Source organism: Sparus aurata, chromosome 16 (assembly GCF_900880675.1).
Source record: "Sparus aurata chromosome 16, fSpaAur1.1, whole genome shotgun sequence".
Lineage (NCBI taxonomy): Eukaryota > Metazoa > Chordata > Actinopteri > Spariformes > Sparidae > Sparus > Sparus aurata.
In genome coordinates this window covers 17,560,832-17,588,267 of record NC_044202.1, presented here as the reverse complement: position 1 = coordinate 17,588,267, position 27,436 = coordinate 17,560,832, and the positions used below count along the sequence as shown (strand labels likewise).

General features: G+C 42.9%; 3 protein-coding genes across 5 annotated transcripts in view; 2 read left to right on the top strand and 1 right to left on the bottom strand.

The window, feature by feature from the left end:
• The first annotated feature begins 299 nt into the window (after positions 1 to 299).
• LOC115566345 (sodium-dependent lysophosphatidylcholine symporter 1-B-like) lies at positions 300 to 14,718 on the top strand. Its single transcript, XM_030392181.1, has 14 exons — positions 300 to 590; positions 2,424 to 2,552; positions 3,058 to 3,182; positions 6,697 to 6,820; positions 6,921 to 6,999; positions 7,084 to 7,238; positions 7,324 to 7,414; positions 8,157 to 8,275; positions 8,564 to 8,647; positions 9,437 to 9,520; positions 9,622 to 9,734; positions 9,837 to 9,980; positions 10,237 to 10,413; positions 12,770 to 14,718. The coding sequence occupies exons 1-14, from the start codon at positions 507 to 509 to the stop codon at positions 12,813 to 12,815; spliced, it is 1,554 nt and encodes a 517-aa protein (XP_030248041.1). The 5' UTR covers positions 300 to 506; the 3' UTR covers positions 12,816 to 14,718.
• A 1,829-nt stretch (positions 14,719 to 16,547) lies between these two features.
• Positions 16,548 to 19,523, top strand: LOC115566137 (zona pellucida sperm-binding protein 3). The gene is made up of 8 exons (XM_030391860.1): positions 16,548 to 17,111; positions 17,192 to 17,304; positions 17,379 to 17,485; positions 17,574 to 17,748; positions 17,824 to 17,938; positions 18,015 to 18,094; positions 18,470 to 18,558; positions 18,750 to 19,523. The coding sequence occupies exons 1-8, from the start codon at positions 16,650 to 16,652 to the stop codon at positions 19,427 to 19,429; spliced, it is 1,821 nt and encodes a 606-aa protein (XP_030247720.1). The 5' UTR covers positions 16,548 to 16,649; the 3' UTR covers positions 19,430 to 19,523.
• A 430-nt stretch (positions 19,524 to 19,953) lies between these two features.
• LOC115566136 (proteoglycan 4-like) overlaps positions 19,954 to 27,436 on the bottom strand; it is a 31,944-nt gene continuing 24,461 nt past the window's right edge. For all 3 annotated transcript variants that reach the window (XM_030391857.1, XM_030391858.1, XM_030391859.1), the window contains 5 exons: positions 27,303 to 27,346; positions 27,053 to 27,188; positions 26,718 to 26,819; positions 21,463 to 25,830; positions 19,954 to 20,926 (listed from right to left, as the gene is read on the bottom strand). In XM_030391857.1, coding sequence (XP_030247717.1) covers positions 20,862 to 20,926; positions 21,463 to 25,830; positions 26,718 to 26,819; positions 27,053 to 27,188; positions 27,303 to 27,346 — 4,715 coding nt within the window. In that variant the 3' untranslated portion in view covers positions 19,954 to 20,861. The remainder of the gene's footprint in view (positions 20,927 to 21,462; positions 25,831 to 26,717; positions 26,820 to 27,052; positions 27,189 to 27,302; positions 27,347 to 27,436) is intronic.

Genomic DNA, 27,436 nt, shown 5'->3' with positions numbered 1-27,436 from the left:
CTACATTACACTACATTTTACTGAATTAGCCTAGAGAAAGGTGGAGTAAGGATGTACTGGATGTACTTTGAGTGACACGTTGTTCTTTTTTTTCAAGATGAACTGATATATAAATCAAAACACAATACAATTATGTTAGCTACATATGGCAAACACTTTTTTTCAATCGTAAACTGATTGCATTCTTGTCGTCAAATGACGCAATGTTCAGGTCGTGATATTCGACCTCCTCGTGGATGTGACCCCGGTTTCCTCCGGCGCCTGAAGCATCCGCAGCTGAACATGCGATGGTCTCGTCATCAGCAGCACATAAGTGACGTAGACAGCGTAGTAGATTGAATGAGCCGGTGAGAGCACGAGAGACTCGCCTCAGCCTCAGAAAACGTTCAAGACACCGAGGATCGGGACGACATGAAGCTGTGAAGCGGTTCTTTTTCTTCCGACACCGACAGATATTACGACATATAAGGGAAATTGACTAATTTCTCCATCGCCTTGACAGCACAATGGCTCGGGGAGAGGGCGCGGAGCAGTGCCCGGCGGCTTTATTGGCAGTCAAACCTTTAAATACTGAAGACAAGACAGCAAAGGTAAGAGCTCGATGCTAGATTTGATTTACTCGGGGTTGTGAAAGTGGAAGGTCATTCAGTCAGTGTCGCCCCTGTGTCTTCATGGGCGTAAAAAAGGGCGCCTAAATTGAAAGGAAACGTTAAGAAACGTCTCTTTTCCGCTCGCCTCACTTGTCTTCCACACATGAATCTCGCCCGTTTTTTTCCGTTCGTCCTCGGGCAGCTGCTCGTGCTCCTGAGCCTGACACACCGGCTTTAAAGGGACCACCTCCCATTCAAAGTTGACATTTTGGTGGAAAAAAAAATGTAAAAAAAATCCCAACAAAAAAGTCATTCAGTCATCCAATGCAGCACAGCAGCCTGTGTGTGTGATGACAGATGTGCTGTGCGGAAACGTGACGTGGTAAGTTAACGTAGAGCTGAGCTGCCAGTTGCATGATTGATGATTCGTTTGGAGTCTAAAATTAAATATTCAACGGTGACATTTATTATAATATTAAAACACATGTCAGCCAGCCTCTTGGAGCGCCTACACAGAGACTTATATGTGTATCAAACCGGTCTGAAAGCCTTAAAGGACTCAAAGTGGTGGCTGTACGAGTCTAACAGCCTCCAGATAACACCCAAGTGATGGTTTCTAAGAAAAATGTGGTCCATCTACAGCCTAAAATGCCTCCAACATCATGTTTTCTCTCCGATCACTCTTTTATCAACTGTATCGGATCACAGGACATTTCAACCTTACACATTGGTTAGAACATCTGCAGTCTAAACTGCTTTGGATTAAAATGTACCTCAAATGCATATTGATAGTTAAAATAATTCATATGTTGTATTTTCCCATTTTGCCTGGGGATTTTTTAAGGGGCTTTTCATTGCTTTTGAATAATCTATTCAAGAAAATAGTTAGATTACTCTATGCTGAATTTGTGCCCCAAAGCTCTCTTCTTTGCAAAAATAAATAATTTCATGTAACTTGTGAAAGTTGCGGTCAGTTTTTTCTTCTAGTCCACTCCCTTTCCGTGTTTTGCCCTCTGAGGCTGTCCGCCAATTCCTTTATTGTGCAAGATTTTCGTCACCAGCCATCTCGGGTTGCCTACAGGCTGTATTCCCTCTCTAAGCCTTAATTTTAGTTTTAGATTCTCATGATTATTATCCCAGCGTGGACTATGCGTGCTGAAGGTTTGTGAGGAGGCAGCAGTTTGCTCACAACATGAGGTGTTGCTGCTTTTGTGTCTGTGGTGGATGTGAATCAGGGTCTAGATACCCCCTTGCTGACATCATCAGCCCGTAACAGGTGATTGGCTCTGCCTACGGGATGTGATACAGCTCTAGACTATCTGCTGACTGTTGGCCACTCAGCATAAAACGTCACACTACCTCCAACATCCTATTGCTGGAGCCAATTGCAGTGCTGGAGTCTTAATTATGTGGTGTGTGTGTGTGTGTGTGTGTGAACTACAGTAACCTCATACTTTCACTCCACTGTTTGACTACGGCGTATAGGCTCGGGCTGCATCACCAGTGGGGATTTGTCCCTAATCTGACGTTCTGAGTAGTGGGGCGAGGGAAATTAGCCAATGTCAGTGCCTCGTGGTAACAGGTTGATAAACACAGCGAGATGCTTTGACAGAGGGATGGATGAGGGAATTTGTAGCGCAAAACAGGGATTTGAAAAAACTCCAGACAACAGATGAGAGCTGTAGATAATGATCACACCACTTAACTGTCATTTAAAGCTCCTCTGGGAATACAAGTGTTTCAGTGTTTACAGTCGGATGCACAAACTGACTCCATTACATATCTTCTCTGCCTCCTGTCCCCCCCCCCCCACCCCCTCTGCTTGTCTTCCAGCCAAGGGCCCAGAGAAATCGCCTGTCTGTGTGGAGCAAACTCTGCTACGCCATCGGAGGGGCTCCCTACCAGATCACAGGCAGCGCCTTGGGCTTCTTCCTCCAGATCTACCTGCTGGATGTGGCTCAGGTGATTGACAGGAGCCACAGAAGACAGACATTTTGTTTAACTGGAGTGGCCACTTAAATGTCCTTTTTGTTTATTTGTATACCCTTAAGTTTATTCTGTGCTTGCCTTCTGTTTGCATTTCTCCCTGTAGTTGCACATACTGATTAGCTTCTTGTGTTCATTCTTCTAAGCCTTGGATCAGTTTAACAGTCTCCAGCAGTAGCCGGTCAAGCGCATTAACCTGGTGTCCTGCTGCTTTGTTTTGTTACTCAATTAGCGAGTTAGACGTTTCCACTGTACACAGACCATTCAAGCTCAAGAGATGAGATCATTAGAGTGGCTTTGAATGCTCCATTGTCCTTAAAGAAAAATGGCACAGTTGTGCATCTTACTGCTGTTGTGTTGTATTCTCATTGGTGTCATAGCTCTATTAGATTCTTCCAAAGCAGCGCAGCCATATGAGGTAGTGTTTAGTAACCTTTGTTATGGTTTCATGTCTCGGTCCTTTTCCATTTTCTACCTGTAGTTGGACCCCTCCCATGCCTCCATCATCCTATTTGTGGGCCGGGCATGGGACGCCATCACGGATCCAACTGTGGGTTTCCTGGTGAGCCGGAGTAGATGGACCGGAATTGGCCGCATGATGCCCTGGTAGGTTTCTGAATCTCACAGCGGCACAATGTTTCAGGACACGTTCATGATGCAAACAGGATATTAAGTGATGAAAAGGAAATGCTGGAAATGAGTGTGAGATGTGCTGACAAAAAAACAGCTCATGAGTCCCCAGCAGTAACCATCGCTGCAGGGTTGAAGTGACTACCGAGGAAGAATGTGGTTTAAATTATGAGAATATTGTCCTTATGAAACACCATTAATTCATGAATCCCTCTCACACATACTAAAGCCACAAGTGTAACATTTCCAACACTCGAACAGCAGCTGAGGCTTCTTTCCAGATGCAGATGTATGCTAGAGACAACCAGCTGTTTAAGTTTAGACACATGTTCACTTTTTGAATAGACTTGCCATTGTGTTATGAATATAACACTTGTTAGAGGTTGTGTGCCACATACAAGACTATACATCGGGAGGCCAGAAATTGAATTACGCTTGAAATGTGTTAAACTTTTGTTTAAGATTTTTTTTTTTATACGAAGTTAATTCGTTAATTCCCATGTCTTTACAGTTTTCTGTCGCTGCATGGTGGTGTGTAGTTTTCTGGTCCTTTTCCCCTGAGTCACTAAGCTTTGACATTACACGAACCTGTTCAGTGACGCTCCTGAAACAACAATAATTATGATGTTCTGGTAACAACACCAACACGCCGATGTGAGACTGTGTGTGCATTGCACACTTGTACTTGTGTGTTCAGAACAACAACAAAAAATGACACGTCCTGGTCATAAACACCAGAGGCTACCTTAATTACCTATCTGTGTGTATAGAGATTGACAATATAAATGAACACTGTTATTAAAGAATAATTCACTTTATTTACTAGGGATTGAGTGAATTAAAAAAAAAAGTATAATCTGAATGTGCAAAGTAACTGGTTACTTATGTTGGCAAATATCGGTCAAAAAATGTAGTGGAGAGGACGTATCGGAAAATTTAAATATTTTTAAAGAAAGTACCTAAAAATTGTACTTAAGTCCAGTAAATTGTACTCATTACATTCCATCACTGGTTATTCTAAATGTTTTATAGGAAAATAATGCACATTATGGACTGTGGTGAGGCACTGATCATTGGAAGTGGACTTGAAAGCAGAAGCATTCTGACATTTTGACAATATTTTTAATTTTACAGCAAATGTATATTCGTTACAAGTACTGGTCTCTTTGACTAGTAATTATTTGTATTAGTAAAACTTACAAAAAAACATCTTAGTTGATCCCTAATATATACCATTAAACAAATAATTGGTAAAAAGAACCATTTATAGATAAAACGTGGTACATCTTAGTACAGTTAGATGGAAATGTTTGCTTCTAGCTAATCTGAGGAATTACCTGGAAAAAAACTACACACGTTAGAGCCACATTCCTTGATTTGATTTGTCTAAAAAGCTCTGATAACTTGTTTTAAGCAATACAGCACAGTATCATCAGTCCTATGTACACATTAATGTGTTAGTCTCACTGGCAGCTGGTCAGGGGATTCCCCTTCCTCGTGCCAAAAGCATGCTGGGATTGGCCTCAGCTCCCTGCAACCCTGAACAGACTACATCTGTATTTTTAATCTAAAAAAAGTACAATAAAAGTTGAGCTCATGGAGGAAGTCAGTTTGTGTATAAAAAACTACCTTGTTCCTGCTCGGAGGGTGAAACTGGGTGCTGTTTTACATGTGTGTACATGAGCAGGCGAGGAGAGTGTGAAATGTGTCCGCTGGATGTGAATCCCCGCTGCAGAAACGCCTAAGTAGCCTTAGGCTATGATATAATTTGTGCCGGAACAGATCTAAATATTTTACGGGTATTTGTATCAGCATGTGATATCTTGAGCATCGTGGGTATTTGAGTCAGAAACGCTGGCTGTGCACGAGCTGCATTGGGGGGGGGGGGGGGGGATTTCACTGGCTTCTGCTGTGATTGGTCCAACCTACAACACACCATCAGCTTCAAACCAATGGGGGAGTGTCCTTATGTCTGTGTGTGTGTGTGTGTGTGTGTGTGTGTGTGTGTGTGTGTGTGTGTGTGTGTGTGTGTGTGTGTGTGTGTGTGTGTGTGTGTGTGTTTTCCCACTGACTGTTTATGGAAGGGGTTTGGCAGTAACAGAGCGAGGTTACCTTGGGTCAAGAGACAAGCGTGGTTGAAATAATTGAGGTCATTGTTAAAACAGTAACATGTACATGATCCTCTGTGGCCTGTGTAGCTTGTCGAAACAACCAGCCGTTAGACAAGGACCCACAGCTGTCTTTTTATGTCCTCACTTCTCCTTCCTATTTCAGCTGCCAGTGTTTCACATAAAGACATTGAGACAGGAGACTTGAATCAGACATTTTGCCTTGAAAATATGTTTTACTTGAAACACAGCTTTTTGAGTATGCAAGTTGTAATTGATCAAACTGGCAAATGTGACACATAAAGAGTCTTTGGCTTGTGTTCAAGTCAGCCACGTGAATGGGCGACAGACGCAACCAGGCCTCTATTTCCATATGAAATGGCTCTCATTAACCTAATTCACTCAGACATTGGAGAAAAAGCAGGAAGTGCTTTCTCTATTATTTCCCACATGTGTTGAGACTGTGAGGAGACCGTGTGGGTCTGCAGAAGTGTCTTGTTCATTAAGGAAACATCTTTCAGTGTTCAGTGATACTGCCCTCAGAGCCTCGTCAGCACTATCTCTCTCGCACGACAGCTCTCGACTTTTAAGATGCAACTAAAGGCTATTTTTACAATTTTCTTGATGATGATTGGTCTATAAATTGTCAGAAAATGATGAAAAACATTTTTGCATTTTCCAAGTGGCCAAGGATTACTATTGTATAAGCAGCAAAAATTAAAATAGTTGCCAATGATTTCTTGTTAATCGAGTAAATGTAATACTTGACTTGACGTGTGTCTGTCAACAAGAGACACATGGTTTTCTTTTGGCACAAATATCTCCTGTAGTGTTTTCTCCTCACTTCCCCACAGCAATAATATGAGCTCTAACAGCAGGCCCTTTTGTTGAAGAAAAAGTTTTAGCCGTACTGTTATCTGTTTGTTTAAACAAAAGTTTCTGAAGTGGCACCAGCTTCTCTGACTGAGGTCAGCTGGAGGACACACAAAGCTGAGGAAGAGTGAGAGCGAGGTGGGCCAGGGCGGCCTCACCGTTTGAGCCAGCCCGCTCTCGTCTCCCCATACAGCCCAGACTGAGCCCTTTCTCCACACGCGAGCTCTAACAAGGCTGGATTAGGGGGATTATTCGCAAAGCGGCATGAGAGAGTTGAAAAGACTGCAAGGGAGGAAAAATGAAAAGGGGGATAAAGGTACAGTAACAGTTGGCAGAATTGATTAAACAGTCTCTTGAAACAGCAGGCTGGGCGCACTTTTTGTCTCGTGCCAAACGACACAGAATGCCAACGTAGTGAGGAAATATCAAACCCATTTCCCTTTTGAAGCCTTTTAAAATGTACTTTCATGATATTGTTTCCTGATAATCCTCTAACCTTTTCTTCACAGGATCCTTTTCTCTACTCCGTTTGCCGTAATGACTTACTTCCTGATCTGGTATGTTCCTCCTTTTGAACAAGGGAAGATCTACTGGTACCTGATCTTTTACTGCCTCTTCCAGTCAATGCAGACGGTTAGTATGTCATACAGACAGACAATCCTTGCAGTACTTTGTTCCTCTTGTGCCCACTGTGCGTACAAAAGCCTAACTGTGTGTTTGTGTACATTTGCAGTGCTTCCATGTGCCATATTCAGCCCTCACCATGTTCATCAGCAAAGACCAGAAAGAGAGGGACTCTGCCACTGCTTATCGTACGTCAGAGCTCCAGTGTGATCAGATTGTTTTACGTGTGTTGCTGTTTATGCGCTGTTAATCCATTTCTGTGCTGCTCCTAGGTATGATGGTGGAGGTGCTGGGCACTGTTCTGGGCACTGCAATCCAGGGACAGATAGTAGGTGGCGTCTCGAATTGTCCCAACGAGACTGATGTCATCGACGGCACAAACTCGAATAACAGCGATGTGCCCAGAGATGTTACGCTGGATGAGACGGTGAGTTCTTTGAGTAATATCAGACAGTATTTACAGCTATTTGATACTAAATCAAATAACTAAATGCTGTCTGTTCTGTCCTCAGAAACAAGCTTACCTGATTGCATCAGGGGTCATCTGCATCATCTACATCCTCTGTGCCATAATCTTGGTCTTGGGTGTGAAGGAGCAAGAAGGTATGAATCCACGAAATAACAAAAGGAGTGGGAAAGAAGGTGGAAATCATAGCAGAGCTTTGGTCTGAAACTCAGATGGTTAGGGATGGGAGATATGGCCAGAAATTAGTATCATTGTCTATTTAAAAGCAGTCACAATCCAAGATGTAAATTGCTCAGTTTGTAAATGCCCTGTTGACTATAGCCACACTTGAAATAAACCTATGAATTTCTCCGTTTGCATCATTAAAACACAACACATAAACATGGTTTTTCGGCGCAAGCTTCTTATTCACCATGTTGCTAGCTATAACTTGTGTTGCATCCAGCCCAAGCAAGGGCCATGTGAAGTTATTCATCCTAACAGCCTAGGCATCTAGTTGGCTGAATCACACTAATATTTTGCACATGTGGATATGCTAGTCAGTAAAATTATGTGAGGTTAGGAAATAGAAGAAATAGGACTTCCAATACAGAGATCTCTAGGAACCACATGAAAAATAGACTAAATCAATTCATAGCTAAGACTTGAGACTTGCCCTGAGACACAGCTTGCTTGATATACAGCTTGTATCAGTCTGTATCAGTTGCCCTTGGGGAAACATTTGGCCTCCTCCAAAAATGTCAGAATGAATTGGCCTCATTGTGGCAGACACAGAGTATTATCAGACATAGTTTCCCATCATCGTCGCCTTTAAATTCCTCACAGCAAAGTTCTCCAGCGTCTTATCTTTGTTCTCTTCTCCTCTCTGTTGAATTCTAGAGACCATACGGAAAAACTCCATGCCCCTCACCTTCCGTCAGGGCCTGTGGCTGGTGATGAGTCACGGACCGTACATCAAGCTGGTCATCGGCTTCCTCTTCACCTCTCTGGCCTTCATGGTAACACTGTGTTTCATTATCTGTTTTATAGTCACAGTTAAAGAAACAATTACATATTCTGGAAATTATTTTACTGTCTGTTAAATGGGAGGATTAGTGCAACTTTAGTATCCGTCCATTAAATGAGATTCTGCCAGAGGTGCGTAGCACAAAGACTGGAAACCAGGGGAAATGGCTAGCCTTTTTCCGAAAGTAAAACAACTTGTCGGTTTTAAAAATGTGTGCATATTAAACAAACAAGATCAAGTGTATGTCCCAAAATGTTTTTGTTTTTTTTTGTATTTATAGCTACTGGAGGGAAACTTTGCCCTTTTCATCACCTATGCTCTCGGCCACAGGAAGGACTTTCAGAATATTCTCCTGGTCATCATGGTGAGTTTTACTAATTTGCCCTGGACTCTTCGCCTCCTTATAAAAGAGCTAATCAGTGTGAGATTTGGAGGACACCAGTGCAATCTGCAGCAGTTTGGCTGTCCGTATGGCACAGAGTAAGGTCCCAGAGTTTGTGGGGGTTTTTCAGCCTGTACTCAGGCGAGGGGACGCATGCTACCGGGGCTGAAAGGGCAGATTTTCAGGGTGAGAGGAGGTGTTGTTCGGGCTCCTGGGAACCTGTCTCCCAGTCACACACTCACATGGCGTTAGCAGGAGATCGAGGAGAGACACAGTGAAGCTTTTGTGCCCCAGCCATCCTTCACTGCCACCACTGCACCTCCTCTCCATCCTCCTCACAGCTTTCTGCTCTGATGCCTTTCCCTCTGATTAGGAGTGGAAACATTTTTGGGCACCGTGTATCATAATTAGAGAGGTGGGAGTTGAGAGAAAGAAAGGGAACTTTTTCCACTGTCCTTGCACAAGGTTGATGTTCACTTCTCAGGCTGCTGAGTTGGCAGGCTTTTTCCCGTGTGGTCATTTAACGCTGGTTGACCAAGTTTGGCCTTAGAGGTCAAAGGTTGTCAGCCCCCTGCATAGTTGGATCAAGACCACACAAAGAATATTGTGGCCTTGTTCCTTGACCTCCTCCTGCAGCGGTCACTTTGTTCTTTCCAGTTCCCACATTTTCCAGAACATCGATCAAGCCCAGTTAGAAGTTAGAAGAGCTTAATCGATAATCGTATTTAATTAAACTACAATACCAATAGTTCTTTGTCTCTTTTCTTCCAGCTCTCTGGGGCTCTTACGATCCCATTATGGCAATGGTTTCTCACTCGGTATGGGAAGAAGAAGGCAGTTTACTTTGGCATGACTGTAAGTTTAAAAAAAACCCAAAAAAAACAACCTTGTTTTTGGCATTAATTCAAAGAGGATGTGTTGTTATGGAATCACTCACATCCTGTCTCTTTTTATAGTGGGCAATACCCTTCATGATCCTAATCATCTCTGTCAAGAGCAACCTGATCATTTCTTACCTGGTCTCCATGGCTGCAGGTGTGAGCGTGGCGGCAGCTTTCCTCCTGCCTTGGTGAGTTAATCCACAGGATACATCCCTGGATCTGAATGCACATGAACAGTCTTGATGCTTGTGTCTTGGGTTTTTTGCTAAATGTGGTGTTTGTTCTTTCAGGTCAATGCTCCCCGATGTAGTGGATGACTTCAAGGTTAGGAACCCGGACATCCATGGTCATGAAGCACTGTTCTACTCCTACTATGTGTTCTTCATCAAGTTTGCTTCTGGTGTGTCCCTGGGTATCTCTACACTTAGTATGAAGTGAGTTAACTGATCCATTTTTTATTATTCTTATATGTAAATCCTGTAAACATTTTATCCCTAACATTTTATCAGCACTCACTTATGTCTGGATGGCGGTGATCTCTAACGCTCTACATGAGATTATCTCCACATTGCAGCTCATCAGATCGGCAGTCATGTGGTCAACAATCACATAATCCTGGTCTAACAATCATGCCAGACTGTACTCACATCAGCTCAACTTTTCTCTCCTTCTATCCGCATTTTTCTGCAGATTTGCTGGCTATGTAACTGGGTCCTGCTCACAACCAGAAGCAGTCATTTTAACGCTGAAGGTGCTGGTCTCTCCTGTGCCTGTGGTTCTTATCGTTGTGGGACTGTTGATATTGAGGACCTATCCTATTGATGAGGATAGGCGGCAGGGCAACCGAAAACTGCTGCAGGAACTGCTGTAAGTGGAAAGTGAAATGCATGATAATGCAGAAGCCTGCGCTCGTAAAATGTTTTATTTAAAAAAATGTGCACTAATGGCAGCATGCAATCTGCAAATTAACTAGTAACTAAAGTTAGACAATAAGTGAATAAATATTTGGCATCAAAATGTAGAATGAAGCAGCAGAAAATGAAACTTGAGTAAATGCGCTTTCATTCCAACACTGATAATTATGTAAATACAAGACTCATGTAAATCCCAGTGAATAGGGCCTTGTAACATACTGTTACATTCATTTATTGAAAAAATGATATGCTCTCAGATGCAGTCCTAAAAAAAACACAAGTCAGCTTGTTTCCAAAAACTAACTTGTGGAGTGACTTTTTCCAGTTATTATGACTTGAATCAAGAGCATTATTAACCAAAGTAATCTGCAGCAAAGGACAACTGCTCCTTTCCTTTTAAAGACTCAAAACAGAGAAGAATCTATTTTATTATTCTGATGTGTAGGAGAGAGGCGAGTAGATCAAAAGATGCAAGCGAACTCACACACACTGTCCAACTTGCATTAAAACATTTATTTGCAAGTTTCAGTACAAGATCTTCATCAGGCAAACCGTTTGTTAAGAAGAGAGGCCAGTTTAAAAAGGGAGTGGCTGCAGGCCTACAACCAATCTAGATAAATAACGACATCAACTTCCCAACAGAGAGTAAACTTACCATATGGTTACATGTAGGAGACAAGCAAAAGAATGTAAATAGTAAAACACTATACATTGTAAATGCATGGATTCATGTTCAGTGGATGCTGAAGCGCCCAAAGGCTAAACTACAGTAAACTACAAGAAAAATGAAGAAGAAAATTAAAGAAAGAAACACTAGATGAAAGTGAAACTACACCATGAGCACAAAAAAGCAAGTCATACAGTTATTCTCCCCCCTCCTGAAAAATAAGTACATTGATCCCTGCAAGCCCCCCAAAAACAGTTAATAAATGCACTCCTATGTCATGTCATTGGAAAGAAAACTCAGTGTCTATAATAAATGTTTATCAGATCTAGATAATAAATATAATTGCCATCTAGACTGAAAAAATATGAATTGGAAACATGGATGCCTTTTCAAGACTGAAATGAACCTGTCTCTGATGCAGCATGTAATCTGCAAAGTAACTGGGAACTAAAGTCTTCAAATGAATGTAGTGTAGTAAAAAGAATAATACTAGACAATTCCCCGCCGGGAAATCGCGAGAGTGGGCTGTGCGCTTTGCCCCGTGACGAAAAAGCATACATGGCATCAGCAAAGTTTCCTCACCATCAAGCGGGAAAGGCCTTAAGGAACACACACATCAAGTTTTGTGGTCCTAGCGTCAGAAATGTGGAAATGGCAGCGAGTTAAAAAAGGGTGCAGTTTTGAAATTTCTCCTCCCGATTTACATTGGAGTAAATGGAGCATTTGAGAGCTACTCTTGTCGGTTAGCGGTCGATAATTCAAAAACCGTAAATCCTACCGATAAAGTAGACACATTGGGAGAAAGAAGACAAGTGTGGCTACAACTCTGGAAAATATCACTGTTTTTGAGCCTAATTTGTGGCCAGGATCGTCACGGAAAGAGAAAATTTCTGAGCAAATTTTTGAGTCTCTCTCACTCTGTCAGTTGGCCCTCTCCACTCTGCTGCACGAACATTCCGCCATACACAATCATTGAAAACCCTGAATTTTTCCCAAATCACTCACCGTCATTCAAGGATCACAGTTCAAAAACTACACATCATAGGAAAAAAGTTCAAATACAACTTAAACACTCGACTTGTGCCTACATTTTAAAGCTGAAATGGTGTTTCTACGTGAACGTATGCCAGAGCAGGAGATGTTTGAAAAACGTCGCAGATTTGCAACTTTTTTGACCTCGCCCCATTCATTCCTTATGGGAAATTTATCGCAGTTTTGTGCTCTGCACAGCCCACTATGGACACCTATAGCTCTGCTATAGAGGTGTCCATAGTGGGCTGGCGAGCACAGCCCACTAATTACGCCTCCACTTTGATGTTAAGTGGATTTAAAACTAAGTAAAGTACAGTACAGTACAAGTACCTCAAAAAAAGGACAGTAGTTGAGTAAATGTACTTAATTACAGTTCATCACTGCCAAACATAGTTAGACATTGTTGTGCAGAAGGACTCCTGCATGATCACAGTAAACAAACCAGTGAGATGCCAAACTTCAAGTTCAGCTCTGTATACCTGAGCTAAATTCAAATGAAACCTTCAGGAACAACTGTTTTGCTCCGCTGTTGGCGTTCATTTTTCTCCCTGTGTGGACAAGCCAAGTCCTTTGTGTCTGACTCCTGGCTGTTCTCCCGTCCTTTAAACAGGGAGTCTTCTGAGTCTGAAACCTCAGCGCTCGGGAGCAGCGTGTGAGCGGCGGAGGATGAGCCAGCCACCGCTTGCTGTACAAGTTTGCACAAGCTGTCGAGGGACACCACCACCAACTATAATGAGGAGGGACCACAGACCACTACTGCTGCTGCTGCTGCTGCTGAGACATCAGCGTCTACCGGCTCCCTTGATTGGATCACACAGGTTTACATCGCCCTCTGGTGGCCGACCGGTGTCAGCTCGTGTATGTGATGGAAGTATTTTCTGCGGTTCTTTATCTCCTGCTGTGTCCCAATTGAACGTTGTTGGCAAAAACTAAAAGGCAGCTTACAATATCTCGAGTTTAGAGTCAGTGTCTGTTCATCTTGTTTCCACCTCCACTATACCTTTTTCTAGTTTCATCCAAAAAAAACTGCACCGGAATCTGTCCATCTTTTAACTTAAATAAGTATCTACTACTGAACTGAAAAATACATTTCATTTCAAGGAAGATGAAACATGTTTTCAACAACTAAAGCTTCTATAAGTGTGAGACTAAGACTCATGGGAGCTGTAGTCTATTTGTTTTATCTTGATGGAAATCAAAGATCTTTTCCAAAGATGTGTTACTCTGCTGTTAAGTGATACGATCCTGCAGCTGTCTATTTGTCGTTAGCAGCTCCTTCATTTCTTTGTGCATTGCACTGTGGGACAATAGTATTCATCAACTCTGTTATTACACTCCAGTGTGAATGCACTACATACTGTGGTTACAATAGCACGGAATTGGGACACAGCTTGTGATTTGTGGTTTTGTTTATGAAGTGTTTATGAAGTGTTTATCGCTGGTTTACAAGATCGGACCTTCACTCATGCAGGAAGGTCATGAGCACAAGGTTACCTTTAATGTTTACCGTGTCTTAGGTCAGCCGTGTGTGACTTTTCATTTAGACGGTGCACTGAAAAAAAATGCACAGTATGAGCCCTTATTTATAAAGGGCATACCAGCACTATCCCACTAATTTGAATTTTATGGAGCTGTGCTACAATTTCTACTTTTCATTAGGTGTTTCCTGTGCATAATGTCATAAACACAAGAACTTTTAAGTGTACTTGAATCTTCTGAAGGCGCAAAAACACCTCTTGGTATCATGCACTGTATGTAGGCTGAATCACTGCCTTACACACACATCTTGTGTATTTAGTTGCGATGAGATTTTTCTGTTGGTTAATTTTGTTACTGAGAGGGGTTTCCCATCACACCTTTTTGTGCTTTAACATTTCAGCCAATCTCCATGAGGTTTGATAGACATCTGAGTGTGCTTTTGTAACAGAGTCAACTCCATTTATGAAGTCATTTCATCTGACATGTTCTCACTTCCCAAGGAAAGAAAAAAAAAATGCTTTATTTAATTATTTATTTAAAACAGACTATCTAAGGGATAACTTTTCTTATGAAAGCACGTGTATAATTTATTAACAGTAAATTGTTGTTGATTGTGATGTGACAGAGTGAGTCCAGTTGAAAACATCGAAATGAGAGGAGAAACTATAACGAGTTGCAGTAATGCGATAAACAAGCTGCTTTTTACAGTGTTGGGACACAAAAACAGCAGCCCAAACCCAGTGTATCTGTAAGATTTGCAGGAGAGATTTGTCCCCACTTGAGGTTGCTTTACCACAAATGACCTTATTTATTAAAAAGATCCTTAAAATGTAATATATTCCTGCATAGTTCTCATTCTTAGGGGTTTTTAAATTGCACTTAAAGGGCCTACTGGAGCACATTACGCATCTCTTTGGTCTCTTTGGTGTTTATATGCTGCTGTATGTATAATATGTAAATACTTTTTTCTAAGTTGGACCTTGATGAGCAATATGAAATTCAGTGAAGAGACAAATCCATGTGGTGTACATTTGTAATTTTAAGTTTGTGAATAAAGTTTGTCAAAGCAGAGAAAAAAAACTGATGTCATTATCAAAATAATATAACTTTCTCTCTCCTTGCAGGTCATGAAGATTATTGGTTGATTTACCAGATAGATTTATTAGAATTGCATTAATGCAAGTTGGTGAAAAGTGGTGGTTAAATTGTGGATCATGCCACAAAGATATTTAACCTATTGCACCTTTTTAAACTGAACATATGTAAGAATTCGAAAACATACAAAACATAAACAAAAGTTAGCAACAGAATGTTAAGAAATAACCTTTTTTCATTATGATGTCAATGTATTGTGTTGCAGATATATCTTCTATCTATATCTAACTTGGCATGCTGAGCCTGGTCCAAGGTTTCTGTCCTAATGGTGTAAACATCAACATTCCTGTGATGGTCCAAGGTCTGGGCCACTAGATGCATAGCTAACTGAGCTAACTAGCTTACGGCAGACTCCTATTTGTGTGCATTATGACAATAAACAGCTGGCAAATTCTTACATATTGCACCACTAAAGGGGCATTGTAGTTTTGGAGAAGAAATTCAAACTTCAATGATTTGAATAATAACAATAATAATAATAATGAGATAATAATACAAACTCTAACTGAATAAACAAGCTGTTCTTGGAGGAAAATACTGTTTGAAGCTAGAAAGGTGGCAGGGTCCGCCAACTATTAAAAAAAGTTAAACAGTATGAATCTGTGTTGTCCTTTAAGGTCAGTATATTCAGTTATTTCAGTCATAAAAACAGAGTTTGTTCAAAGCATAAAAATTAAGGCTGGGACTTTAACGCGTTAATTACGATTAATTAATTACACAAAAATTAACGCGTTAAAAAAATTGACGCATTGTAATCGCACTTATTTTTTGCACCGCGGAAGAGTTTCAGGGCTACCGATTACACTGGAGCACCAACTAACGTTCATGACTTCAGACAACAACAATGAACGAAGAAGCAGATGAGACTGCTTTGGTTGGCCCCGTGGATGGGAAATTTTGTTTTCAAAAGCAGACGGATGGCAGCATAGATAAGAGCATGCTATTGCTGCACTTTATGGCAAAAATTGCACTTGTAGGTGCAGCGTTTAGCTCAGTGGGTAGAACGCGCGTCCCATGTGCCATGGCTCTGCAGCGGACCTAGGTTCGACTCCTGGCCTGGGTCTGTTTGCTGCGTGTCACTCCCCCTCTCTCTCTCCCTGTTTCCTGTCATATCTTCAGCTGTTCTGTCAAAGCCATAAAAGGCCAAAAAAATTGCACTGGTCTGTTGGTCTTGAAAAACAAAAACAATTTTGTTTGTATTCAGTCATTATTCAATGGTATACTAAAATCCATGTGAAAAAAAATTGCTTCTCACTGTTCTCAGGTCAAATATTTATATGTGATTAAAATGCGATTAATTCCGATTAATTAATTACAAAGCCTCTGATTAATTTGATTAATTTTTTTAATCGAGTCCCGGCCCTAATAAAAATAAAATAAAAAAATCTGTCAGTGAAGATCCTCTCCCGCTGGTTAAAATGTCCTCACCAAAACTACATATTGCACCTTTAATACTTGGCTGGACGTCCAGGCATGTTATCTCAGGACAGTATCCAAAAAAATACATCTGGTAGAAAAGTTACTTTTTTAAGAAAAGGAAGAAAAAAGAAAGTCTAAAATGTCCCAATCAAATATTCTATTATATTTTCTTCCTTTCATTTCATGTAGTATTCTAATCCTTCCTGAAGTACTGTGACTTGAATCAAGAAACCTATAGAACAAAGAAATATTCAGATGAGGAAAGTCAAGCAACTGGTTCCCTGTAAAGTCTGAAACCAACCGAAGGGAATCTCAACAACGGCCTGGCAACAGGCTGCCAATTTACCCTCCACACTAATTACCCCCAGCCGTGACTGGGCGCTGCTGCTTTTACGCGCAGATCGAAAGAGAAGGTAGAAGGACAGCAGTCTGCTGCGATGAAAACAAAGTGGCATCTCTATATTTTCTGGAGTGTTTTATCACTTGGCCTCCTCAGCTGTGCCGTCGACACTTATGAATCTCAATTCACACGAAGGAAAAAGCTCTTCAAACCGGGCACGCCAAAATCCAAACTGTCAACAACGGGCAACAGAAAACCCTCCCTCTGGTTACCTGCCAGCTCGTTTCCCTTGTCTCAACTCGGTCCCACTCCTGCGCCTGGAGCACCTCGATCCATGCGTCAAGGGGAGATCCAGTCGGGCTTCGCCTATCTCCCAGACGTTTCTGTAACCTGCTCCGCGTCTGACTTTGTCGTGCGGGTCAAACCGGCCTTCTACGGTCAGGGCGCAGACGCAGAGGAGTTGAAATTGGGCAACACCTGCAAAAGCAACGGAGTCCTCGGACCGTACGGTGACCTGCTATTCATGTATCCTCTGACTGCGTGTGATGCCGTGCGTCAGGTAAGATTTCCATTGAGTGGCATCGTGTTTAACAAACTTGAAATCTGTTGAAAGCGCTGTTTCTGACCCTTTCTTGGCAGACCCCCCGCGGTTATCTGGTCTACAAATTTGTGCTCCACTTTGAGCCTTCGCCAAAACGTTTCCCAAGCAGAGCGCAGCGGATCGATGTCGACATTGAATGCCGTTATCAAAGGTTAGACTCCTCTTCGTTTGGTCGACATTTTCTACGTGTGAAAGACCACTATTTACAACCTCCACACTGTCCAGGAGCCATCACGTGCACCAGCTGACCGTGCAGCCCACATGGAGAACTGCTGTTGTGCGTAAAAAGCTGAAAGGGAGTCCGCAGGAGTTCCAGATCGAGTTGATGGATGGTGCGTTTAAAGAACTGCGGATTATTGTTCAGTGGGTATGTCCATGCATGTGTGAAGTGGCTGCATTTGATGTGATTAATGAACTTAGATTCGTGGAGCAGAGCAGCCAAGTCCCAGGTGTTCCAGCTCGGAAGGACGCTTAATTTCCAGATATCTGCTGCTCATCTCCCAGCCGGTGGAAAACTGTACATCAACAGCTGCTATGCTTCACCATCCACTGGCTCTGAATCGCCCCTCAAATACACCATCCTTGACAACTTTGGGTGAGTGTTATGGACAGTGAAGCATTTAAAAGACTTTGGTTTCACCCTGATTAAGATTACTGTCGTCATCCACAGCTGCATGCTGGACAGCAAGAGAGAGCCAGGGGCCTCTCGGTTCATCTCTCGGACAGACAAGACCCTGAGGTTCTCCCTGAAGGCTTTCCAGTTCACGTCCGACCCTGACACAGAGGTGAAACGTGAATTTGTGTGATCCTCTGGATTCACACACAGTTTCTACTGTGCCTTAACCCCGTCTTTATGTTTAGGTCAATATTCACTGCAAATTATTTGTAACATCTGAGGAGCCAGGTCCTGCACACAAATCATGCACGCACAGAGGAAACAGGTAAATCTCCACACTATGAATTCATTTCCATAGGACTATATGTGACTTTGTGTTTTTTTTCTTGTATATTTTCCTTTTGATATATTTGGTGGACCCTGCCACCTTTCTAGCCTCGAACAGTGTTCTGGGGAGGACCTTGTTTTCTTCTGAGAACAGCTTGTTTATTCAGTCATGGAAAAATACATATTTCTGAATTTGTATCATTACCTCAATAATATTGTAAATATTAAAATTCTGAGTTTGAATTTCTAAATCTATACTACATAGTGCCCCTTTAAGTACTATGCAAACTACTAGTTCAATTCACTCAAACACTAGTCCCCAACACTGCTTTTTCCAAGTGGATTCAGCATATTTGTGCACTTTCCATGACAGGTGGAGGGCCCTTACTGGTGACGACTCCATCTGTGAATGCTGTGATTCACAGTGTGTGACCTCTAAACCGCGGAGAGCCATGATGGAAGGTGTGTGTGGCGCCCTTTCAGCCTTGATTAGGTTCAAATGAAATATGTATGCACACATTTAATCTCAGATTAACTGGACTGCATTTCTCAGAATCTCTCAAAGTCATTTAAAAACTCCAGTCACATGAATGAGAGTAATCATGCATTTTCCTGTGATCATTTAAAATGGCTATATCTCTATCCCTTCCAAGGCTCTGCAAGCAGTGGGTCATTGCTGGTCTCTGATGAGCCGTACACAGCAGATGATGGCTTCCTACCAGTCAGTCCCTCCTCAATCAGCATGAGCGGAGATGGCGAGGCTACAATCAGTCATTACACTGATGAGCCGCACCGTCGTGAGAACCTGTGGGGAAGTGAAGACGTAGTAATGTATTATGAGGATGAAGAAGAGCAAGACAATACAGCTGATGATGATGATGATGATGGAGAAGAGGAACAGGAAGAGGAGGAGCCAAATGGGGTTATCGTCAGAGTGATGACAGACCCTGATTTAGAGGAGTTAAGTTTCAGGGAGGGGATCTTAGCTGGGGAGAAGAACGAGTCTGAACTGAGGGCTTCAGATCAATCCAAGCAGGATTGGTCAGGGCATTTAGCAGAAGAGGATTTTTCAGTGGGTGAAGAGGAGGACGATGAGATCTCCGATGCGCAGCAGGTGATCCATTTGAAGCGGAGGGAAGATGAAGACAGCCTGCAGAGAGAGTTCCAGCCTCTGGAGTCGGAAGGAGAGGAAGAAAACGGGGAGCACACAGGTGGAGGTGAAGAGGAGGACAGGATGAGCGCCTCTGAGGTGGGGCAGAAGAACGACGACGATGATGATGATGATGATGTAGTATACGATAGGGAGATGACGTGGTATTTCACATGGAGGTAGTATTCGCTTAATGATCAGTACTCTGCTTTAAAGACTGTTGTAACTCTCCATACCAGGATATTCTGAGTCATTTCAATAAAACATCAAAATGCAATTAATGGACCCCTTTTTTTTTTTACAAGTTGACATCAGACTAAGACTATTTCTTCTCATAATGTTTAATTGTAACTAGATTTATACTGATCTTAAACATTATGGATTCTGATAGTAGGTGGCATAGATCAATTAAAGAGTACCTCCACCAATTTTACACCTCAGTGCGTTTGCAGGTCTTGGGGAACACCCCTTAAGGCATGTCAATGTGATTATTCCTGACAATTACAAATGTCAAAGAGAAGGAAAATGTCTTTGAGTCTAAATCTACGTACTTGTGTTTGTATCACACTGAGCCATACAGACTTAAGGCTGAGGAAGAAAATACTGAAATAAGGAAATTGGATGCAAATGTTGGGGGGAAACACAACACAACACTGGATATCAGATGAACAGGAATTTTAAAAGAACAATGGAATGACTGCCACAACTTGATCCGCCAATAACTCTTTATTCTTTGTTATGAATAAACATTTATAACAGTCTCTGAAACCACTTTGAAATATATTAAAGTTTAACACAGAAATATCCCACCGTTTGAGCCATAACTGTAAAGGCAATGTCTCCATTATCAGTAACTATAAGCAGCAGAAAATGTGCTCGAAAATAATGATTCCATTGTTACTTTCTTTGTCTGCTCATTGTTTCTGTGACATCAATGGTCATGCACATATATAGCTTTGGATCAGAACAAATGACACGTAGGATTTGTTAGACCACATTTTGATATGATTAAGAGCTACATAAACAAATTGGAAGTAAAGGTTTAGCGCAGCATAGCAAAGAAGACATTCTGTCTCTAGTGACCCTACTCTTAACATGACAATAGGAAAAAATAACTTAATATTTTTTAAACAAATATAATTGGTGTGGAAACTCTTTGAAAAAATGTGGAAGAGAAAGAGATCTCTGTAGCAGAGCTTTATCATCATTCATTCCTCATTGCTGTTAAATGTACAACATTTTGCTATATTTACAGATGAGCGCCCAAAAGTCCCATTGGTGAGTACTGACTAAAGCTCTGATTCAGCAGGACATAAGTGGTACAATCATAGTTTGACACTAGAGGGCGGTATACTCCCATCTCTAGCAAATCTAAAGCTCAGAAGACCCTCTGGCAAAATAAAATATAGTGTATTTACCATTAGTAAAATACAACATGAGTACTTGATAAAATTAAGACCCACACCATAAACATCAAACTGAATGGATTTTCTTTAAAATCCAGAGCTCTGAAATAAGCATCTCATCCAACAAGTCCTATTTCTTGTCACACAGGTCCAACCTGCAGAATATTCAGTGAAATTAGTCCTTCTCCGGTCTCCTTCAGTCTTTACAATCATGCCGTTGGCATCTCTCCTCCTTCAACAGTACCTGCTGTCCCATTTGTCTTCTCTGCATCATCTGGGGTTGGAGAATTTAGGCAAAATTAGTTTAATGTGGTGCAGAAGGGTTGTACAAAAAAATTAAGAAATAAAGATACTGATTTGAAAGTTTGACAGGCTAAAAAGTTTCAGCTACTGAGTAGATTACCATTACAATTTGCACAAACATTCATGCCCTCCTCAAACTGAATTATAATCTCTTCATGTCTCTTTGAGATGCCCAATACTTTGGTTCACAACACACATTGTGTTCAATGCAAATCAGCAAATATTATCCCTTAACACAAAAAGTGGGATAAAAATTGAAACCAGAAAAAGACAAAATTATTACTCTGAGTTTGAATTCAACTTGGAAGCTGACATGTACAGCCAGAATGATACAAAGTGAAAATGGTATGAATATCAGCATTTTAGCACGGTCATTGGGAGCATGTTTGCACCACAGACTATTTTGGCTGTATAGAATTTTAGCTTCATACTCTTGAACCAAACAAAAACCCTGAATCATCACCTTGATTTCAATTTAACTCTTCAATATAATATAAACTCTTTTACCCATGATACTCTCTTGCAGTGCGTCCTGTCCTGCAGTTTGCTCCGTCACTTCGCCAGTCTCAATCTCTTTTCCTTTCGTTTTGGGTTTTTTTGCAACAGGTGGTGGCACCTTGACTCCTTTCTCTGCTTCGCCCACTTCCTTTGTAAGAGAGGAAACCTCCAGGTTCTTCTGTATGGTTGCCTTGGCCTCCGGAGCTGGCTTTGCCTCAGTCACCATCCTCTTGTTGCTCTTGGAGAAGATAAAGCTTGCTGTGCTGGTGGGGGACTTATGGGGGTCTATTGGAGATGTGGGTGAGTGCAAGCTTAGGCGAGATCCAGGGCTGGCTTGTGATCTGGCGGCTGTCCTCAGGCGGATGGCCTCCTGTAGGTTCATGGAACGAGAGGCAGTCATGGCCGGAGCGGACTTTTTCGTAGGAGAGAGGACTGTGGATGCAGACACAGGTGGAACTACAAGAGACTGGGACTTTGGAAAAGCTGGTTGTGAAATAACTATGGCAGGTGGGGAGGTGGGTGGGGAAGAGGTGATGATTAAAGACCTTCTGATGGGCTTCTGAGGAGCCTCACTACTGGCCGATGAGGTTGGGACCTGATTGCTGGGCTGCTCATTCCTCATCGTGACCTCAGCCTGTGGTTGCTCCTGAGCTTTAGGAGGCTCAGGGCTGCTGTTAACAGGCAACGGAGTGACAACAGGAGTTGGTTCCTCCTGTGCAACAGGGGCAGAGGTCTGTTCTGGGGTTTGGTTTTCTGTGTTTGCAGGACTAGGCGGTTGCTCTGATATGCTGGCAAGACCCTCCACAGGTAAAGGTGGAGTGTTTACAGGTGGAGAAGGAACAGGTTCTTTAGATGTTTCAGTTGTAAGAGGGTTTTCTGTGGGCGGAGGGTTTGAGACTTCAGGTGGTGTTGAATGGGAGGCCTCCTGAGTTGATGGACCATCAGTGGTCAGGGGTGTAATTTCCGGTTGTCCGGGAGGCGGTGGTGGAATACTACTAGGGGGAGTGAGAATACTGTGAGATGGAACATTCTCCTCTGGAAGAGCAATGTCCTGTTCTGATGACTGGGGTTGTGATTGCAGAGGTGGTGGAGATGGAATACTTTGTGGTGGAGCAAGCATGCTAACAGGTGTTTCCTCCTCAGAAGAGTGATGGGCATGCTCTTGAGAAGATGGAGAAGAAACCTCTTCAGTTGACAGAGTCAAGACCTCTTCAACTGGTGAAGGGGATACCACAGTAACCAGGGTGGAGGAGAAGTCTTTAACAAGTGGAGGGGGGACTTCTGGAATCTGAAGAGGAGAGGGATCACTGGGCACCTTTATAGTTGGTGGAGGAGAGATTTCTTTAGGTGGCGGTGGGGGAGAAACCTCTTTAGGTGGTGAAGGAGGGATTTCTTTAGGTGGTGGATGGAGGCAAAACTGTATAGGTGGTAGTGGAGAGTCCTCTTCTGGTGGGGATGGGGGGGAAACCTCTTTAGGTGGCGAAGGAGGGATTTCTTTGGGTGGTGGTGGGAGGGAAAACTCTATAGGTGGTGGTGGGGGAGAAACCTCTTTAGTTGGGGGTGGAGGGACATCTTTAGGTGGTTGTGGAGAAACCTCTTTAGTTTGGGGTGGAGGGACTTCTTTAGGTGGCTGTGGAGAGACTTCTTTAGGTGGTGGTGGAGAGACTTCTTTAGGTGGTGGTGGAGAGGCTTCTTTAGGTGGTGTCGGAGAGACTTCTTTAGGTGGTGTTGGAGAGACTTCTTTAGGTAGTGGTGGAGAGACTTTAGGTTGTGTAAGGGAGACTTCTGTGGGTGGTGGAAGAGAGACTTCTTTGGGTGGTGGTGGTGGTGGTGGTGGTGGCGGTGGTGGAGAGACTTCTTTCGGTGGCCGTTGAGGAACTTCTATAGGTGGTGGCAGAGCAAATTCCTTAGGTGGTGGAAGAGGTGGTGGAGGAGAGACTCTTGTAATGTTATTGGATAAGACTGCTTCAAGTGGTGGAGGGGGAGCTGAATAAGGTGGGGGAGGTGGGATATTCAGGGGTTGTTGTACAACCCCTGGGGATGTACTGGGCTTCTGTGGTTCAGCCTCCATGGTCACTTTAATGGATTCTGTTTTCACCACTGATAAAACGGACGTAGAGTGACCACCAGGAGTGGATCTCTCTGGTAGCACCTCAACAGGTATACCTAACCCCTCCTCACCAAACATAGGTGGAGGTGGAAGTGGGAAATCAATCTCATCATGTCCATCAAGGCCCATTGGTGGGGGTGGTGGGGGCCAGGATGACTCAGGCGATACAACAGCCAACTTGGGTTGGAGAGGATTGTGAACCAGGGAAGATGGAGGTGGTGGAATGTGTGCTAATGAAATGGCAGGTACTGTGTCCACCTCTTTAGTTTGCGTGGACATCTTTTTGGCTTCTTCTTCCCTCACTGTTGCCAACCTTCCTTCACGTCTCTCTGTGGCTTTCACCAACATCCCACTTAATATGTCACTTACTCTTACATTCCCATCTTTTTCTATCACTTTTCTATTTCCCGTCACATCAACATGCTGCTCAGCCAGTCTGTCATTTTTCTCTTTGTGAATCTCTGCATTCAAAATACCACTTTCTTGAACTTTCTTTAACTCCAGCAGATGTAGTGATCCATTAATGGACTCTGCTGTTATAGTCTGGTTCTTGTGTTTGCTTTCTACAATTAAGCTCTTTGCAGTGCCATCTGGAGATGCACAAGGAGAGTTTCTCTGCTGTCTCCTATCCTTTGGATTCTTCTTTACGATGGCATAAGTCTTACCAGGTGCCGGGGGTCCCAGTAGCAACTCAATGCTATGCTTGCTCTGAGACCATACCTCTGGAGGAGGTGGTGGAGGTGCATGAATTTTCGGTGGCGGAGGTATGTTGAAAAGTTCTCTCAAGGCCCTTACAGAAGGGCTGACACTTGCAGTATTGAGTCTGTCAACTTGGGTGTCAGGTTTGAGATCCACTGTAGACTTGCTGTTTTCAGGAGCCTCAGGCTGTGCGGGAGGGGGTTGAGGTGAAGCAGGAGGAGTGGACCCAGGGAAAAACCTTTGAAGCTTCGCTAAGAGGCCTCTCTTGTGCCTTGGAGATGAGCTGTGAGGAGGTTTAGAAAGTCGTGTTGATGCAACTTCTTGGCTGGAGTAGCCACTGGATGGGGAGACGGTTTTGCTCATCTTATTCTCCTGCAGTGGTTCCTGCTTCTCTTGTGAAGCGTCTTTGGAAACAGTTCCCTCAACCTTTGAAGCTTCCTCTGCCTTTTGTGCCTGCAGCTGAGATCTGATTGGACTGAATGACACAGAGGCTGTAGAGTCTTCCAGAGAACTGGTGTCAGCATTGTATCCAGGGCTGTCTATTTGTTTTGAGGGCATAGGAGAAGATCCAGATTTGTTTTTTTCATTTTCATCACCTGAGGCTGAGATTGTATGGAGAGTAGATTCCCCTGAAGTGACCCTAACCTCCGCCAGATCACGTGACCTTCGCTTCATCTTATTGTGGAGGGAATAGGATCGGTTTGGAGGAGGTGGAGCCTTCTTAGATTTTATGACAGAGAGGCTACGCGCAAACTGCCCATCTTTCTTCAACTCGCCTCCCTTATTCATGAGATTGCCATTGGAGGTGCAATTTGAAGCCTTGGAGGAGCGAACACTGACACTGTCCTCTTTAGCTGAGCCATCTCCATCCTGGGACCTCTTCTGTCTGGGGGTGCCGCTGCTGGAGATGGTTGAGGAATCAGATACCAAGGTCTCTGAGGACTCAGAGTTGCTCCAGCAAGAGCTGTCGGACATATTGGGAGGCTTGTAGCGAGAGGCGGAGGTGATGGTGGAGGCTCTTGAGGAGGCCCTGGAGGAATTTTCTCTGGTATGAGAGGCTCGAGAGGAAGCACGGGAGGAGGATGGGCTGGACAGCAACAAGCTGCTCTTGCTGACAGTGCGGACGCTGTTGCGACTTCGTCCACGGCTGATCTCCACCACGTCGATGGAGGGTGGCAACACAGCATTAGGGATGATTTTTGACATGTATGCAGCCTGGGGTGACATTGTTATGACAGGGCTGGGCGGTTCCTGCTGGAGGCTGTTGGCAGTGGTCAACCAGGGAACGGCCAGGGACCGAGGCCTCTGCTCGCCCGACAAGTCAGGGCCCAAGCAGTGCAGCAGGGCAAGGTCATCTCTATGACCAGCATGAGTGGCACCGAGCTGCTCACGTTGTTCTTTGTTGAGGGGATGGATGACATCCATGTCTTGAAGGTTGGAACTGGCTCCTTGTTGTGACTTTGCTGCATGCTGTTGCCCATCAGTCGTTGGGCTTTCGTCAGATTCACCATTATAAAGCTGCTCCTCATCTAACCTCTGAGCCACTGTCCAACCCCCTCTGTCAAGGCCTGATGGGAGACAGGAAGACCAGTTAGCACAAGTTTGCAAATGGACATGCAAAGAAAACAATCAATGCATTTATTTCCTGAACAGAAGAGTGTAACATAGCCATATGTAACACCACACAGGGTTTGTACACATTTTTCAAGGTCAAATTCAAGCACTTTTCAAGCACTTTTAAGGGTCATTTACAGAATTTTCCAGCACCTTATCGCTGGGGTAAAATACATATCTACAGGAATATATATACTCATGATTATTTATTTTCACTCTTTATCACAATTATGTACATTGTATTATGCTGTAAACTTCTACAATGATGTTTCATAATAGCAAAAACTTTAGAAATTAAAGGAGAACACAAAGTTTATCCAAAAAGGGGGAAGCCACTTGGCGTTCTTCAAGTACACTTGCAGCGAGACAAAGAGAGACCTGAGATCACCCTGTAATTTTCTTTTTTGACATAAACTTTTATAAGCTGTTTGCTTATTCATCAAAGTTTATTAATATTGAACGTGTCATCAGTCCAAATTGCATCAAATTCACCTTCTCCTCAGCCATCCTTCTCTATTGCTACCAGGCTGCATGTGTGACGATACACACACACATACACACACACAGGTTTTATTTCTCCTTGTAATAAGCAAACTATCCAGTCTGATCCCAATGTTGCCAAGACACAGTTATAATGTCAAGCACTTATAAGCACTTAAACTAAAATCCAAGCACTTTTCAGACCTTGAAAACACAACATTGAAATTCAAGTACTTTCAAGGATTTCAAGCACCCGTACGAACCCTGACCACAATCACTCTGAATGTACTCTTTCAATTCAAAAGGTAATAATGGATGGTTGTTTTATGAAAGTAATACATTAAAATAATGAGCAACATACCCAGTTCTCTCTGAACATGCTGTGGGATCCCTGCAACAGTTTTCCTATGTTTTCTCCTTGTCTTGGACTTTTTCCCAGAGTTCAAGGGCCTGAATGTTGATCCTGGGCAGAGAGAGGGACGAGAAAAAAGTGAAAAACACGATCCTTTGAGCCATTTAAACTGAATCCAATCTGTAAATCTCATCATTAAGGGGAAACACGACAGTTATCTACCCTGTTCAGTGCAGTGTCTCCCCTTCAATGTTTAATCTGTCATTGTGTGTGTGTGCGTCACCATATAGTACATTGTATAATGACCAAGATTACTTACAAATAGTATTTACAGTTGTGGTTACCTTGTCTGGTGAGTCCAGAGCGGGAAGATCTTGAGGACACGGATGATTGCACAGAGACGACTGAAGTTGAGTCAGCAATGGTGCTGTCAGTCATAAACCCTCCACCTTCCCCGTCTGTGTGGATCGTCATTGATGACTGGCAAAAGGAGATACAAAATCAATTTCACGAAAAATCGCTTGTACAAGAACTTTGCATTTGCAGTAAGCGTAAGAAAATAAAATGCAATTCTGGGCGTGATGTGTCACTTACAATTGTACTCTCATTATCCCGGTACTCCACTCCATTATTGGTTTCTGCAACGAAAGTATCATTTAACTGCAGATTATGATAGCATTTAACATTCTTAAGAGTGTTTATATCCTCTGGTGCACACCCTCTTGAGT

Coding starts and splice junctions, on each gene's coding strand:
- LOC115566345 (XM_030392181.1), top strand. CDS start 507: ATGGCTCGGGGAGAGGGCGCGGAGCAGTGCCCGGCGGCTTTATTGGCA. Junction 6,821..6,920: donor TCTTCCAGTCAATGCAGACG/GTTAGTATGTCA, acceptor GTACATTTGCAG/TGCTTCCATGTGCCATATTC. Junction 9,735..9,836: donor GCAGCTTTCCTCCTGCCTTG/GTGAGTTAATCC, acceptor TTGTTCTTTCAG/GTCAATGCTCCCCGATGTAG.
- LOC115566137 (XM_030391860.1), top strand. CDS start 16,650: ATGAAAACAAAGTGGCATCTCTATATTTTCTGGAGTGTTTTATCACTT. Junction 17,305..17,378: donor ATTGAATGCCGTTATCAAAG/GTTAGACTCCTC, acceptor CACACTGTCCAG/GAGCCATCACGTGCACCAGC. Junction 18,559..18,749: donor GCGGAGAGCCATGATGGAAG/GTGTGTGTGGCG, acceptor ATCCCTTCCAAG/GCTCTGCAAGCAGTGGGTCA.